Consider the following 15,719-nt stretch of genomic DNA (forward strand, 5'->3'; position numbering starts at 1 on the left):
ATATGTTTATATATTTACCTTTGTCCTTTACTTGGATCATTTTTTTTTTTTTATTATTGTGGGTTGTTATTGCAATTGACCATATATTACTCACTTAGGACCTAACAAAAAAGTATCACAGTTATCACTCAACAACATGTGCTCCAAGTCCTAGCTTCCATAAATGCCTTTTATCTTCTAAGTTTTCAATTTCACCATTATCAGTCTTCTCCTACATCTGCATACACTTATTTATGCTCTTGAGGCTTTTAATTTAGAACCTAATTGTTGGGAGTAAATCAAGAGGTTATGCTAGACTGTGGTCGATGCAGAGCATCATTGCTCTGATACCACTCTGACACGCCCCCATCCCAATAAAGGATATTTTATAATAAATGGGACTGGCTAAGACAACAAGTGTCAGCCCAATACCACCAGGATTACAAATACATTGTCTCGAGCCACAGTCCACCCAGTTATCAAGTCATGATAACATCAAAGAACATATCCAAATGGAATAAATCATTCTAATTTCAGAGTTAGCAGAAGCAAAATTCATTTAAATCATATAAATATAGAACATCGATTCTCTAATGATAACATATAATATAGTTACAATATCCCGTATCCATTCGATACATTCCGTACATTATTTACACATAAAGTTTATACATGAATGAAGATGAACACTAAAATAAATAATTAAATCACGCCACTAGGGCACTGTTCTTGGATGTACATCGACATCCAAGTCCCAGCCACTGGCTCCACTTGATTTGCATCCATAGGTACTCACCAAGAGATTACCTGCATATCAACTAAAATGGATTGCACAACGGGGTTAGCTCCATAAGCTAGTGAGAGAGCAAAGGGGAATGGACATACACACAAACACATAATTTCAAACAGTTCATGATGCATGCTAATGTTAGATTCATTTTCCACCTAGCACACAATTCTAAGTTAAGTGCATGCTACTGTGATAACTTGGAACATACTGTGGGTCACTTAACTTATCGCCACAATGAAACCTCAATTATCATGAAGGAGGCTACGCTAGTAGAAGCCATAAGACCACCCAATGGTAGACCCCGACAATCATCACTACCCTTGACCTGGCCTCTCTCCCCCACAGGCAACAGGTGCTCAGATTATCCAACACATACACCCCTGTTGGTAACTGTCGTAGCATAAGGGAGCAAGAATCCTAACCATAGATATATTACATACAAGTCCTATCGTCCCGAGGGTATTCTGGGTGCATCAACGTCCCATTCCATCTAGTACCTGGATACCAGCACGACACGGCACATACAGATCAGGATGATAATTAATAATTTCATAATTAATTTTGGGTTCCGATATCGGTACACCTGGCATCGTAACCCTATACAATAGTGAGAACATTATCACATCGCATTCATAGTAGTTCATAATTAAGATAAATAATGCAATGCATACAATGCTTATATATTCATATAATAGCATGATAATGATTGTTTAATTGGTATTCAAGCCCAAACAAATCACCCAAAACCCACTCACCGGACTCGGGTGTTACCCGATGTGGTTGACATGAATCTCATCGGTGCACCTTCTATCCATCGAGTTGGGTAGCCTAAGAATGCAAGAGCAAATGTCACAAGATGTATAGAGGGGTCCTATGTTATGCCCCCACAGCTAAAATTGAATTTCAACCAAGATTGCACGGACAGAAGCAACAGGGTGAGTCCATCCCTGACTCTGTTCAGGACAAAAGATCAAAACACGAGGGACAAATCCATAGATAGAACTTCCACCTGGATCCGTTCCTGCATCCGTTTGAACCCTAAGACATACCCGAGAGTGAACAAAACCACAGATGGAACCTCTTTATGAATCCATCTCTACATCTGTTTGATCCTTGAGACGTTCCCGAGAGGGAACGGAATCGCGAATGGAGGAAACTAGATTTGTTCGAACCAATCATTGGGATACACTGGACAAATTGATGGACGGAACCACGACGACGACTCTGTTCTTGCATTTGTCGGAGTTCTTTTTGAGATTTTTGAAGGTTTTCTCCTCCATCTTGGAACTTGGAGCTTATATGGCACTCAGGGTCATGGAGGGGTGTCCTAGGCCTCCCTAGGGTCACTAGAACCTAGGCTTATCTCATGGATCTAAGATCACATAAGGATTTGGCTCCATTTGGTCTAAAGGTAGGGTTTGGTGGTTTAAAAACTAGGGAATCAGCAACAATTGCTGCAAAGTGGTTGATAGAAGCTTACATTAGGGGTTGGTCTACACTATTAGAGCCCCATTTAAGGGCAAAGCATCACCTTGAGTCCCAAATGGAACCCTAGGTTAGCACAAACTCAACAAAACTTCTCAAATCAAGAGTGTAAATGGAGAAGAGGGAGGTACCAAGAGATAGAGCATATCTTGGTGAGTAGAGCTCCAATCCCAGCCCTAGCCAGCCTTGAAGATCCACCATCTTCTTTGTCCTTCTTCCCTTTTTCTTCTTTTCTTCAATCCTTGTCCGCACATTAAGAGGAGGGAAGGTAGGGCAGCCAAACCCTTTTGGCATGCCTTCCATCTTCTTCCTTTCCCCTCCCATTCCTCTTCCTACTTCTTCTTCTTCTTCTTCCTTACCTCTTCTCCTCCATGGATTGGCTTGGAAGGGGAGAGATGGGAGAATATGGGGCTAAGCCTTATCTTTTAAGGACTAAAAGAGGCCTTAGGGCTTGTTTGCCTAAGTGTCCTTAAAACTAAGGATGGTCTTTTGGGTTTAAATGAACCTTAGGGCCTGTTTGGCTAAGGTCACCCCTAATTAGTCTATTTAGTTGGGTCTACCCTAGGTCTTATAAAGGACACATTAATTCTAGGGTTTGTTTGGTTCAAGCTAAGTAGAAGAATCCATATTTATTTAAATTAAGTCTTGTGGGCCCACTTTCATGGCCCAATTAACCAATTGATGGTAAGGGTGGGATTCCATCTTGTCTGACGGTCTAGTTATGGTGTTCGGGACACGGGGACATGGGTCCCACACGAAAATACTTAAAAAGGGCAAGAATCAGCACGGACGGATCCACGAACGGAACCAGTCTAGTGAGTCCGTTCGTGGCTCTGTTGCTGCTGTCAAGGCCCAAACCTCAAGGAAAGTTGCGGGGCTTTGACCCATACTTTTAGGACTTCGAGAGGATAAGTATTAATGGTAATTTAAAGTTCAAGGTCGCATGTATTGACCATTGCCATCGTGGCATTACCCATAGGTAAAAGTTTAATTTGACCTAGGGTATTAGGATATATGTAACACCCCCTTCCTTGTTATGCATATTTTAATATTGTACTTGTTGTTTATTAATATTTTAATGTCCTTGTGAATATTTTGCTATATTTGCATGTTAATGGCCTAAGATATAATAATATGTGAATTTTGATGCCTTATGTTTTATAATAATGAGGTATTTAGTACTTTATAATATAATATGATAGAAATGAATGTTTTAATAATTTATATAAAGGTCTTGTTAATTATGAAGTTTGGTTTATGCAATATATACTATGGTCTAGTGAAATTCTTAGCTTGTATTATTGATTAATGTAAATATGTGAATAGTGCTTATATAATAAAGGTTCTTATATACGGTATGGCGTAGATTGGGTCAATTTAAGTCATGGGTGGTTCAACCCATGGTTTTGGGTCAAGACTTGGTTTTGGTTTAGTTTGGTTTAGCTTAAGTAAATAATAGATGCATGTGGGTAATAGGAACATTGACCAATTGTAGGACTAGAATGTGAAAGAGTTAGGTAAGCTTGCATGAGAATTTATTGGGTAATTCTTGGCTGGAGGCACTATTTGAGGAACTATTCACCATGGGCATAATGGAAAGTTCAAAGAGGATTTGAATTATTACAATGAGAGCCATTATAGTTTAATTAGTTTAGTTAGCTTGCTTAGTTGTTAGTTAAGTTTGTTTTATGCTTTATCATTCATTTGGAGATTTAATTAAGAATTAGTATCATGTCTATATAATGGATTATTTGGGATTAAGCTAGAAAAAGATTCTTTTCTCCAAAGAAGAAGAAGAAGAAGAAGAAGAAAGAGAAGAAGAAGAAAGAAGAGAGGAAGAAGAAAAGAGGAAGGAGAGAAGGGAGAAAGCTTCAATGGGTTCAATCACTTGGACACCATGTGATCATGCTAAGATGATGTTGCATGTATGATCAAGGTCTTGTTTGAGGTGTTCATTGAAGAATCAAAGCTGCTGGAGTTGTTCATCAAAGGAGCTTCAAAAAGTTTGAAGAAGAAGGCAAGGACTTGAAGGTGAATCACTTTGATTATTGCAATGTGCTTATGTAATGGTTTTGATTTTATTAATGGATAATAGCATAGGTTTTAGAAGTGTTTTTGAGTGATTAAGAGTCCCATGAATGTGTTTTGCAAGATGAAACAAAGTCCTCATTCGAATCCATTAAGAATTTTAGGAAGAAAACCCCATGTAAATCTGGAAATTTCTTATTGGCAAAATGACCTCTGTGCAATCTGTGGGGCATATCTCCCTCATCTGGTACTCAAATGACCTGATTCTAGTGGCATTTGAAAATAGATTAAATTATCTACAACTTTTTTGATGTTTTTTTTTCCAAAACCACTCATAAGAGGGTCAAAATCACATTGTAAGTTTAGTAATCTGAACAGAGTCGAATCTGAAAATTTCTTACAAGCAGAATGACCTCTGTGCAGTCCGTGGGGCATATCTCCCTCATCTGGAACTCAAATGATCTGATTCTAGTGATATTTGAAAATATACTCAATTATCTACAACTTTTGGGAAAAGTGTTTTTCCCAAAACCACTTATAAGAGGGTCAAAATCCCATTGTAAGTTCAGCAATCTGAACAAAGTTGAATCTGGAAATTTCTTACTAGAAGAATGACCTTTATGCAGTCCGTGGGGCATATCTTACTCATATGGAACTCAAATGACCTGATTCTAATAACATTTGAAAATAGACTCAATTATCTACCACTTTTATGAAGTAGTATTTTTCCCAAAACCACTCAGAAGAGGGTCAAAATCCCCTTATAAGTTCTGTAATCCGAGCAAAATAAATCTTAAAATTTCTTGACGGACAGATTGACTCCTCTACATGCTTGGACCCTTTTCAATGGGTCTTTGGGTATTTTTAATGATGTAATAAGTCATATTAATGATCGATATTGTTATTTACATAGGTGTTTTTGATTGAGCTTCTTTCAAGGAAGCTTTGACGCAGTTGGATCAAGGAAGGAGTTGAAGTTGAGGTGGGGTTTTATTGTTGTTATAGCTATGTTGAAATACTTGTAAATACATGTATGATGGTTGCTAGTGTTTTTGCATGATAGACTTACAAATTTATAGTTGATTTGAATGCATAATGAAACATTGAGTGATTGATGCATTACGTGATATGAATATGAATTGCATGAGATTGAATCATTAAGCTGGTTATGCAATTCGTCGAGTTTTTTTTTTATAAATAAAGATGAATGGTTATGGTATCATGCAAGTTATGAATGAATGAATTGATGATGATAATATCATTCCTTAAGAGAAGTTGAGCGCATCTCGAAAGATGTTGTCCCCAAATGGGTTGAGTGCATCTTGAGAGGTGTTGGACCCTTGAATGGAGTTGAGCGCATCTCGAAAGATGTTGGGTCCCCGAATGGGTTGAGCACATCTTGAGAGGTGTTGGGTCCTTGAATGGAGTTAAGCGCATCTCAATAGATGTTGGGTCCCCGAGTGGGTTGAGCACATCTTGAGAGGTGTTGGATCCTCTATAGAATGTATTTCGATACATGAAATAATAAATGAGATAATGAGTTATAAACTAGAGCATGTTTAGTTAAGTGATTTAGTGAGAATCCTTAATGTGTGTGCCCACTCCATAGTTCACAAATGGTTATAACCATAATTAATTAAAGGAAAGAATAATGATTACATTGAATAGTTTATTGTTTTATTCTTTATCCATCTTTATTCATGCTTGTGTATAGTGTACTTAGCACCCCACGGGGCGCAAGCTCACTTCATTCAAGTGAAATCTTTAGCAGATGGTGAGGAGTACACGGTGGAAGACTTTGGAGGAGGAGCACCTAGTTGATGTGATAGGCTCTTTTATATTTCTTTTGGATGGTGTCTAGTGTTGGAGCCTTTTTGCAATCATGTTAATGAATGATGAAACCGTTTAATGCATTTAAACAAATCTTTCTAGGAGTTATGTAATATCTATATCACTCTTTTGGTTCAGTAATGGATAATATATATATTTATATGTTAATATATTCCTGCCACCAGTATTGAGTAAATTATGAAAATGTTTTAATTAAGGAAGTTGCTTCCGCATGTGTTAAAAATGGATGACGTAGGATATTGTTTATATTAATTTATTAAGGAATTTGTGACCTAAGATTACTACGTAAGGACGGGATCTATATCATCTGTGATTGGGTCCGATTCATTACAATATATTTTGGGTGCAGGTGTAACATGACATCTACGGACGCTCCAGTGTCAACTAGCATCCTATGCACGGCTCGATTGGCTATCTCCACCTGTACCACGAGGGCATCTTCATGCAGTAGGCTCACTCCTTCTAGGTCGGCGTCTAAGAAGGAGATTACCATTTCTGTCTTGGCTACTTTATTCGGCATCTCTGTTACCCCTACGAACCGAGCATGGGCTTTTGCCTTTCTTGTAAACTCCTATCCTGGTCCCCTCACTATAGTGAGGTTTGGGGCTCCTCTGATATTGCTTGGTCCTGGAGCATCCCTTCTTTCTTCGTGGCGGCCTCTGTCCCCATCACGATCTGTTTTCCTCTCCTCTCGTCGCAGCTCCTCTCTTCCCTGATCATGACCTCTACCTCCTTGACCCAAATGTCCCTCACGACCTCCCTTTACATACTTGTTCAGGTTCCCTGCTTTGATGAGTTGTTCAATCTCCCTCTTCAGTTGAATGCACTCTTCTGTGTCATGTCCTGTACGTCACACCCCGCCTTGGATTGCCCAAGCATGGTATGAACCGATGCAATCTCGTATCCAACCTAGCCAGGAAGCTCAGTGCAGCACAATTACTAAGCATACAAAAATAGAGAATTTAAGCAACGGAATATACTAAACTTAAATATTTACATCAGGAGTCCGTTAAGGACCGAGTGGTAAACATGTATACATGCTGTCAGTAAGTGGCCCAGAACCCATATATATAGCTATTCAAAAAGAATATTTACATATATTCAGAGTTATACACACTCAAAAAGGGAAACTAACAAAAAGGACAGCCTAATCTAATAGGCCCGCCTAAGAGGAGGTACACAGGTCACGGATACAAGACCTATCATGTTCCTCGGGCTCTTGCTCTGTAAAGTCCTCACCGTTGACATCTTCATAGTCATACACGGGTAGTCTGTCACCTACACAGTCCTCTAAAAAGGGTTTTCCACGAGTGTGAGCTCCACTTAGCCCAATGATAGGGAAACACACAACATACAAATGATGCATGAAATATTCAAGTATTAAAACTATTTATTTATATGATGCATGTGACATTCCCACCGCAATTTATCAACCTAGCAAATAGACTAAGTCACTAGGTTCAAGCTACAGTACTGACATCGGGAAGCATCTTGGGTCACTTCTTTTTATCGCTGCCATACCCCCTCAGCCAAGACAGTAAGGAACCCACCTCCACACTTGGCACCTTATACCAAACCTTCAGGCAGACCCCGATAATCAGTACACCCGATCCTGGTAGTACCCCCTACTCCAGCCATCTAGTGCTTAATTACCCAACACTTAAACCCCTGCTGGTAAGGATTATAGCTTGGGGTTTTCAACCTAACCATGTATTCTAAATGATGACATGCTATGTTCAAGAGTGCATCATGTTCCATATATGAGTCCACTCAAGAACACAGGGTCACACAAATAACCATTATGCATATCCAATCAAATCAACAGTTGCAACACAGGGATTCATAACCAAGTTCATAACCAATCATCATTTATGAAATCAATTTATAAAAGACAGCATTCTATCATATGCAAATAAAATATTATCAATACATGAACAATATTAATAAGATGTAATCCAATTTATGCAACACTTGAAATTAATCAATAAATTATAAATTCACAATAAAGAGTTCAGATTTAAGGACAATAGTCAAACATATGGTGAGATCAAACAGAGATACACACGCACATCCAACCCCACTCACCTTGGGTGTCTTGATCAAGCTACTCAACCAATTAAGTGTCCAAAACCAAAGGGAAGGAGTTCAAAGCAACCCCAATGTCCTAAATATAGAGTTACAGAAGGTTAGGGCACTTTATAAAAGGCTAGAGCACCACCCCAACCCATCCAAGATCCTAAGTCACTTAGGGGAGGCTGGAGCTTCTAGCTCCAGAAGGACCGGTCAGCCTGCTCTGAAGAGCCAGCCCAAAAAATAGAGCCAAATTCAGTAACCTGTTTGACTGGGTTTTAACCACCAGGCTATGTTCAATCATCCAATGGTCTTAGGGGGAAGGGAAGAACACCCATTATGGCTCATTGTTCATGGATTGCATGTATGATCAAGGAATCATACATGCATTACATAATCTCAACCAAAATGGGAAGAATTTGAAGATGGATTTGGTGAGTTAAGTTGAAGCAACCCATGATAGTAGCATTTAGGCTAAAATGAGGTAAACTAAAGATGGATTGAACTAAATACAGATTAGGAACTTACCTATTGATGTATTAGAAGGGATTGGGAGGAGAAAAATCAAGCATGCAAGCTCTTTTGAGTCACCAAGCTTCCAAATTCCTCAATCCAAGCTTCTTCTTCTTTTTCCAAACTGATTCTAACCCTCAGCCTTTGAGAAATGAATTCTCAAGGCTAAGGATTGTTTATATACCCAAGCCCTTAGGGCTTGTTTGGCTATGGCTCCATGAAATGAGTTTTAAAATAGAATGGATTCTAGAATGTGATTCTAGTCTAGTGAGTTTAGATGCCGAAATATAAAAATGAAATCCCGAGAATTACTGGGTTCGTACCCGTATACGACACGGGTTTAAGTGACGTTAGAATGTGCGGGACCCATAGACACAACTCAGTTAAATAATACGGGATGTAGATGGTATTTTGATCAAAATAATATAATGGTAATTGAAAAATAGCGGGGTGTGTGGGTCCCACAAAATAAAATATTATTAAATAAGACGACAGTCCCACAACCTTACTGAATTGGGTTGCAAAGGATAGATTGGAAAGAAATTACTTATCATGGATTGTACTGACATGCGATATGGGGTTCTTTAATAAAATTAGAACATGCGGGGACCGCAAGGTAAGGCTAGGTATTGAGCCGGCACGGCCAGTTATAGTGGCAGTCCGATAAACATGGCTGGTCAGTTTGGATTATGAAAAAAATAGAAATTTGGCTTTGATAACTGGAGAGGATTTGTACCTATAGATCGGCATTTGAAAAAGACAGATTCTTTATGTGCTCTATCCCACACCATACGCATGCAAAGGCTATGTGTAAGGTTTCTCCAGGCATTATCCAAGTTTGAATTATACCTGCTTTAGAGGCAGGTTTCACACTGTGTCTTAGTGGAAGAGACAGTACTTGTTTGGATTTCGCTTATCGGATCCTGTAACCATAGGTCGCGGTCAATGGAGCAAGCCAAGGTCTTGAATCTGCATAAGGATCTGTGACCTTGTGGTGTTCAGGGGAGTGTAGTCGGGGCTTCCCACTCAATCAGTCCTCTCTGGGCAACGCTCAATTTTTTCCGATCAGCTATCACCCTTCTCTTATCGGCTCTCAGTTTTAGTCCATTTACTTTCTTCGTGATCATCCGACACTTATCTCTTATTCTCCTGTGGTTTGGCTTTGATCACTTTCTTCTGGGCTTGTAGTACTTTGGCCATGTTGGCGAACTCATTGCACAACTCCAGTAGTTCTTTCATTATCTTGGTCTCATGCCGTGCCAGTCCTTAATAAAGTCTAGGTATCTTATACCCTCTGTTAGGGCTGCATGTTGAGTTTGGTAGTCCAGACCTCTAGGGATTTCTTCATAAATCTTGTGACATACTCCCTGAGGGACTCCCCTAGATTCTGTACCACGTTCAGTAAGTTGACTATGGTTTTCTTCTATTTGACGTTGCTTTGAAAGTGGGTGACAAACTGTTCACAAAGTTCTGCGAAGGTGTTTATTAATCAAGGCTTAAGCATTGAGAACCACGAAGTGGCCGCGCCTGTGAGGGATTTCGGGAAAGCTCAACAAGAGATGACCTCTGATTCACCATACAGGGTCATCATCCCATTAAAGTAGTTGATGTGATCATTGGAGTCAGTGGTTCTGGTGTAGAGTTCGAAGGTAGGTAACCTAAATCGGGAGGGGAGAGATGCGCTCATGATTTCTGTCGAGAATGGATGCTGACCTGGTATGGAGTATGTTTCACTTTTCGTCTGTTGCTTCAATCCTTCCAACTTCTCATCCAATTCTCGGAGTCTTTTATCTAACTCCTCATCACGTGACTGACCATCATGCCTGGTTACGCATTCACTGCAAACCTGCTCTTGACCCCTTCTTGATGTTTCTTCCCGCGGTGAGTGACGTGATAGTGGGAGGTTACAACGTGATGAGCCTTGACTTGAACGTGAGGGACTTTCTTCACGATATGTTCGACTTGGCATTGGTGTGCTACTTACCCCTGCAATGCCGATTTTCTGATCGTACCATCCTGATTAGGTTCCACTGACCTATGTGTCTGGGATGCCACATGCTTTGATTGGATTGGCAGATTCGTAGTCCTCAAGGGATGATATGAAGGATTACCTTGAGGATGGACTGAACCTACGTGTCTCTCCGATCTTTCACGTTTAGGGAGCAACCTCTTAGGGTTTTGCTCTTGCCGAGGGATTGGTGAGGGATTGGTCCTGTCCTTGGCAGTGGCATCACCCTTGTGCGGGAAGTCGTCCGCTACCTTAGAAAGTCAGGAAAGAGGTTTTGGTCATGTAGAATTTGTCTCTGTAATTCATTGATTTGACCCACAATTGCCAGCACGTTTAGGTCAGGTACAGCCTCCACGGCTACTCGTTATTGAGATTTACTTCTTCTGCGTCGACGTGCTCGTTCTCCGGGTTCTTCGTCTCTTAAAGTTCATGATTATTGGCTCTCCAACGAGAGCTCTCCGGTGGTGGTGTCTCATTCCTCTCCCTCGGAGCATTGGTAGAGGGAGCGGTCTTCTTACGTGGTGCCATTGAGTACTTGAGGAAGCGAGTTAATAGAAACATTGGCTAGCATCATTCTCATAGACGGTGCCAATCTGTTGCGTCAGAAAATCTACAGTAGGTCCTTCGAGTTCCGCAACCTGCAAAAGGACTTCAAGGACAAGAGAGAACTGGTGTGGTTCCGACCTAAGACTCTCCGATGTCTAAGTTAGATCTCTTTTAGCAATAGATGAATTACTGGAATTCAAGATGAATAATGGGTTAGAATACCTGAGTATTTATAGTTGAGTATGGCAGTGTGGAGAGTCCCTGTTGGTGATAATTATTCTTCGTGGAAGAGTCTATCATGTAGTAGGGTGTCTCTTTATGAGACGTAGAGTCCTGGTAGGGAATAGGTTCCCTAATAGATAGATATGCGTGTTCTTCATGTGTTGGATAACGATCCTTGATGTATGAGTCTGGATAGGATCACATCTCTTTGGGATCACGTCCTTCTAATGATAAGATGATGTAGACCTTGACGGTGACGTCATGGTTAGACCTCGTTGGCTTGCATGGAAGACTTGGTCTCTGGATGACTTCTTAGGCCTATTCCTCTTGGATTTATCGAATGGGTTCTATCGTGGCCCGGTTTGGGCCAGCCTCTTCTTTGGGTTAGGACACGTGGCATCTCGGGACTGACCCATGTATTTTTGGTTTATCATGTGCCCAGCCCAAATTCTAGTCGTGACTACCATTTTAAATATAAACTTAAGGACACATACTGCTCAAAAAGTTTATATCACATGTGATAAGATCAAATCAAAATGTATAAACAGTTCAATAAAAATAAAACCGATTAGATGGACACATAAATCCAACAACATGTCCTAAATTATTAATTGCAAAATCAGCTCAGATCTCTCGTAAACAACATGTCCTCCATTTTATGCGATTCTTTGCATTTGTTTTCATTACGTCGTTGCTCATTTCCATGATTCTGCCTAATCGTATCTGTGCTCCAATTATAAAACCCCAACAAGAAGAAAGAAGAAGAAACCTTTATTGTTTCTCTACTTAAACCACCAAGAAAATAAAAGTATAGTATTTCATCTTCTATTCCTACCCGTAAGTATCCCCTCGTTAGGTTCTCTTTCTTTCCCGTCTTCCTTATCGTCTTCATCTCTCTCTCTCTCTCTCTCTTGTTGTACCATTTTTGTATTCTCTTTCCTGAGTCTCTCTTTACTATCATGATCACCGGCAAGGATATTTACGACGTACTGGCGGCGATTGTGCCACTCTACGTCGCCATGATCCTTGCCTATGGCTCCGTCCGGTGGTGGAAGATCTTTACGCCTGACCAGTGCTCCGGGATCAACCGCTTTGTTGCCGTGTTTGCCGTTCCTCTCCTCTCTTTCCACTTTATCTCTTCAAATAATCCTTATGCCATGAACTACCGTTTCATCGCTGCTGATTCTCTCCAAAAGGTTGTTATCCTCTTTGCTCTCTTCCTCTGGCAGACCTTCAGCAAGAACGGTAACCTTGAGTGGATGATAACCCTATTCTCCCTCTCCACCCTCCCTAATACTCTAGTTATGGGAATCCCTCTGCTTAAGGCCATGTATGGTGACTTTTCAGGATCTCTAATGGTGCAAATTGTGGTGTTACAAAGTGTGATCTGGTACACCCTTATGCTCATCATGTTTGAATATAGAGGTGCAAAGCTCCTCATCTCAGAGCAGTTTCCAGAAACTGCTGGCTCCATCACCTCCTTCAGAGTTGAATCCGATGTTGTCTCGCTTAACGGTCGTGAACCGTTGCAGACTGACGCCGAGGTCGGTACCGATGGAAAACTCCATGTTGTTGTCCGGAAATCAACATCCTCGCGGTCGGTGATATCTTCTTATAGCAAACCTTATGGATTGAATTCCATAACTTCAATGACTCCTCGAGCATCAAACCTTACTGGTGTTGAGATTTACTCGGTCCAGTCTTCGCGAGAGCCTACACCTAGAGCTTCCAGCTTTAACCAGACTGATTTCTATGCAATGTTTTCAAGTAAGATGCCAAGCCCCAAGCATAGTTACACAAACAGTTTCCAAGGTGGAGTTGGTGATGTTTATTCATTGCAGTCTTCAATAGGAGCAACACCAAGGACTTCTAATTTTGAGGAAGATATGACGAGGTATGGGAAGAAGAGGGGAGGGAGGAGCATGAGTGGTGAGCTCTTCAATTCTGGGTTGTATTCTTACCCACCTCCAAACCCAATGTTTTCAGGATCAACAAGTGGTGGGGGGCCTAAGAAGAAGGAAGGTAGTGGTGGAGGTGGTGGTGGTGGTGGTGGTGGTGGTCCAATACCCAATAAGGAACTTCACATGTTTGTTTGGAGCTCAAGTGCATCTCCTGTTTCTGAAGGAAATCTTAGACAAGTAATTAACAGAGCCACTTCTACTGATTTTGGATTGGTTGATTCTTCCAAGGCTGTCCTTCAACAAGAGATTGCTGCATCAAGAGGTTCTTTTCTCTCTCTCTCTCTCTCTCTCTCTCTCTCATTTCTTAAAAGTTCATTTATTTGCTTCTTTTTTTTTTTTTTTAAATCTGCATCATATGATGCAGGCATTCATGATTTTAGTGAACAAGCTAGCCCAGTTAGTAAAATGGGTGGAGATAAGGTGCTTGAAATTGAAGATGGGTCCAAGTATCCAGTAAATGGTTCTCCCTACTTGAGCCAGAAGAAGGTAGATCAGATGGGAGGAGATGGGGAGAAGAAGATGGGAGGAAGCAACCAGATGCCACCTGCAAGTGTCATGACAAGACTCATTCTTATCATGGTTTGGAGGAAGCTCATAAGAAATCCAAACACTTACTCAAGTCTCTTTGGCCTGATTTGGTCTCTCATATCTTTCAGGTACTTGAATTTTCCTAGAATATTAATCCCTCACAATCTTAAAATATATTTTCACTGAGATTTAAACGGAGATCACATACATTTAACTTTCACTGTATACGTATCGTTTCCAATTAACAAAGATGCATGATCACAAGGGTGTGCTGTAATAAGCTTCTTGGAAAGTGATTGGATTGGCTTGATCCACATATTATAAGCTTTCTTTTTCTTTTTAATTGAAAATGATTCTTCTAATCATTTTATTGGGATTTCTCCCATCTAAATCACTAATTCTTTTGTTTTCTACACTTTTACTTTCAATTAATAAATTTGTCTGTATTTAAAATTCTTTTCTCGTACCTCCTCTATAAACCATATCTTCTTCTTCTTCTTCTTTACAATAGGGCTTTCCTAATTAACCTGAGCCATAATTTCATATACAATTTTAATATTTGGGATTAAACTGAATTGGCAGATGGAACATTCAAATGCCCTCTATTGTAAGTGGGTCTATATTGATACTATCCAATGCAGGCTTGGGAATGGCCATGTTCAGTTTAGGTATTCTTTTACTATCGCTTCTATCATTTAATTATAGAAAATTTTTTATATCAATCAATCACAAAATGTTTGATTAATTTGTGTATTTTACACAGGTTTGTTCATGGCTCTACAACCAAAGATCATAGCTTGTGGTAAATCAGTTGCTACATTTGCCATGGCCGTAAGGTTCCTAACAGGACCAGCGGTGATTGCAGCAACATCAATCGCAATTGGCGTTCGCGGTGTGCTTCTTCATGTTGCAATTGTTCAGGTTCCAAAATGAACCCTAAAACCCTATTATTACCCATGAAATCATTAGTTGATAATCCATTGACTTAACTTCTAAGTTTTCTTGTTTTCAGGCAGCTCTTCCCCAGGGGATAGTTCCTTTTGTGTTTGCAAAGGAATACAATGTCCATCCAGATATACTTAGCACTGCGTGAGTAAAGAATTGCTATAATACTTAACCACTCACCAAACTATAATTGGACATTGGTCCAGTATGGATGACTCATGAGCGAACCCGAATCATTATCCTCTCCTGTAATTGCACAGTGCAGTACTGCATCGTGCGGTACAACAGAGGTCATGTGACACAGTAGGCCCCACATGGTGCATATAGTCTCTGCAGTTGTCGTACGATGCATTACTGTACCATACAGTAACTGCATAGGATAAAAATTCGGGCGAACCCCCCATTTAACGAACTGGTTCGATCGTGGTCTTGTTACAATGCTATGTACTAAAATATTCTCTTTTTTGCAGGGTCATTTTTGGAATGCTAGTTGCACTACCTGTTACAATAATCTACTACGTTCTTCTAGGACTCTAAGCAAGTAATGAGAAGAGAACATAAGAAGGCGTAGTGAGTCATCTGATTAGCTACCATATGTCCATATACTGTCCAGCAAAAGCTAAGCTGTATGGGAGACGAAGTGGTTTAAAGTACTCCATTGGATTCAGTGTACAAGTTAGGATTTATGTGATCCCGGGCATGTGACCTCTGGGTCTTGAAAATGAGAATAGCTTATATTTTATTGATTTTTATGATTTCAAGTTTTTAATTACCTTACATGATAGATTGGGTA

General features: G+C 40.2%; 1 protein-coding gene across 1 annotated transcript; it reads left to right on the plus strand.

Annotated features, from left to right (window-relative positions):
- The first annotated feature begins 12,445 nt into the window (after positions 1–12,445).
- Positions 12,446–15,488, plus strand: LOC122662287 (auxin efflux carrier component 2). The gene is made up of 6 exons (XM_043857877.1): positions 12,446–13,715; positions 13,818–14,109; positions 14,564–14,649; positions 14,745–14,902; positions 14,994–15,070; positions 15,397–15,488. Exons 1-6 carry the CDS (start codon positions 12,452–12,454, stop codon positions 15,461–15,463), a joined length of 1,944 nt encoding a protein of 647 aa, XP_043713812.1. The 5' UTR covers positions 12,446–12,451; the 3' UTR covers positions 15,464–15,488.
- The last annotated feature ends 231 nt before the right edge of the window (positions 15,489–15,719 follow it).

Source organism: Telopea speciosissima, chromosome 5 (genome assembly GCF_018873765.1).
Source record: "Telopea speciosissima isolate NSW1024214 ecotype Mountain lineage chromosome 5, Tspe_v1, whole genome shotgun sequence".
In the NCBI taxonomy this organism is placed as follows: Eukaryota; Viridiplantae; Streptophyta; class Magnoliopsida; order Proteales; family Proteaceae; genus Telopea; species Telopea speciosissima.

What these genes read in the sequence shown, in the direction of transcription:
- LOC122662287 (XM_043857877.1), top strand. Translation starts at nt 12,452, where the DNA reads ATGATCACCGGCAAGGATATTTACGACGTACTGGCGGCGATTGTGCCA. An exon ending in TTCATGTTGCAATTGTTCAG is followed by an intron (nt 14,903 to 14,993) that starts GTTCCAAAATGA and finishes TCTTGTTTTCAG; the next exon opens with GCAGCTCTTCCCCAGGGGAT. An exon ending in CCAGATATACTTAGCACTGC is followed by an intron (nt 15,071 to 15,396) that starts GTGAGTAAAGAA and finishes TCTTTTTTGCAG; the next exon opens with GGTCATTTTTGGAATGCTAG.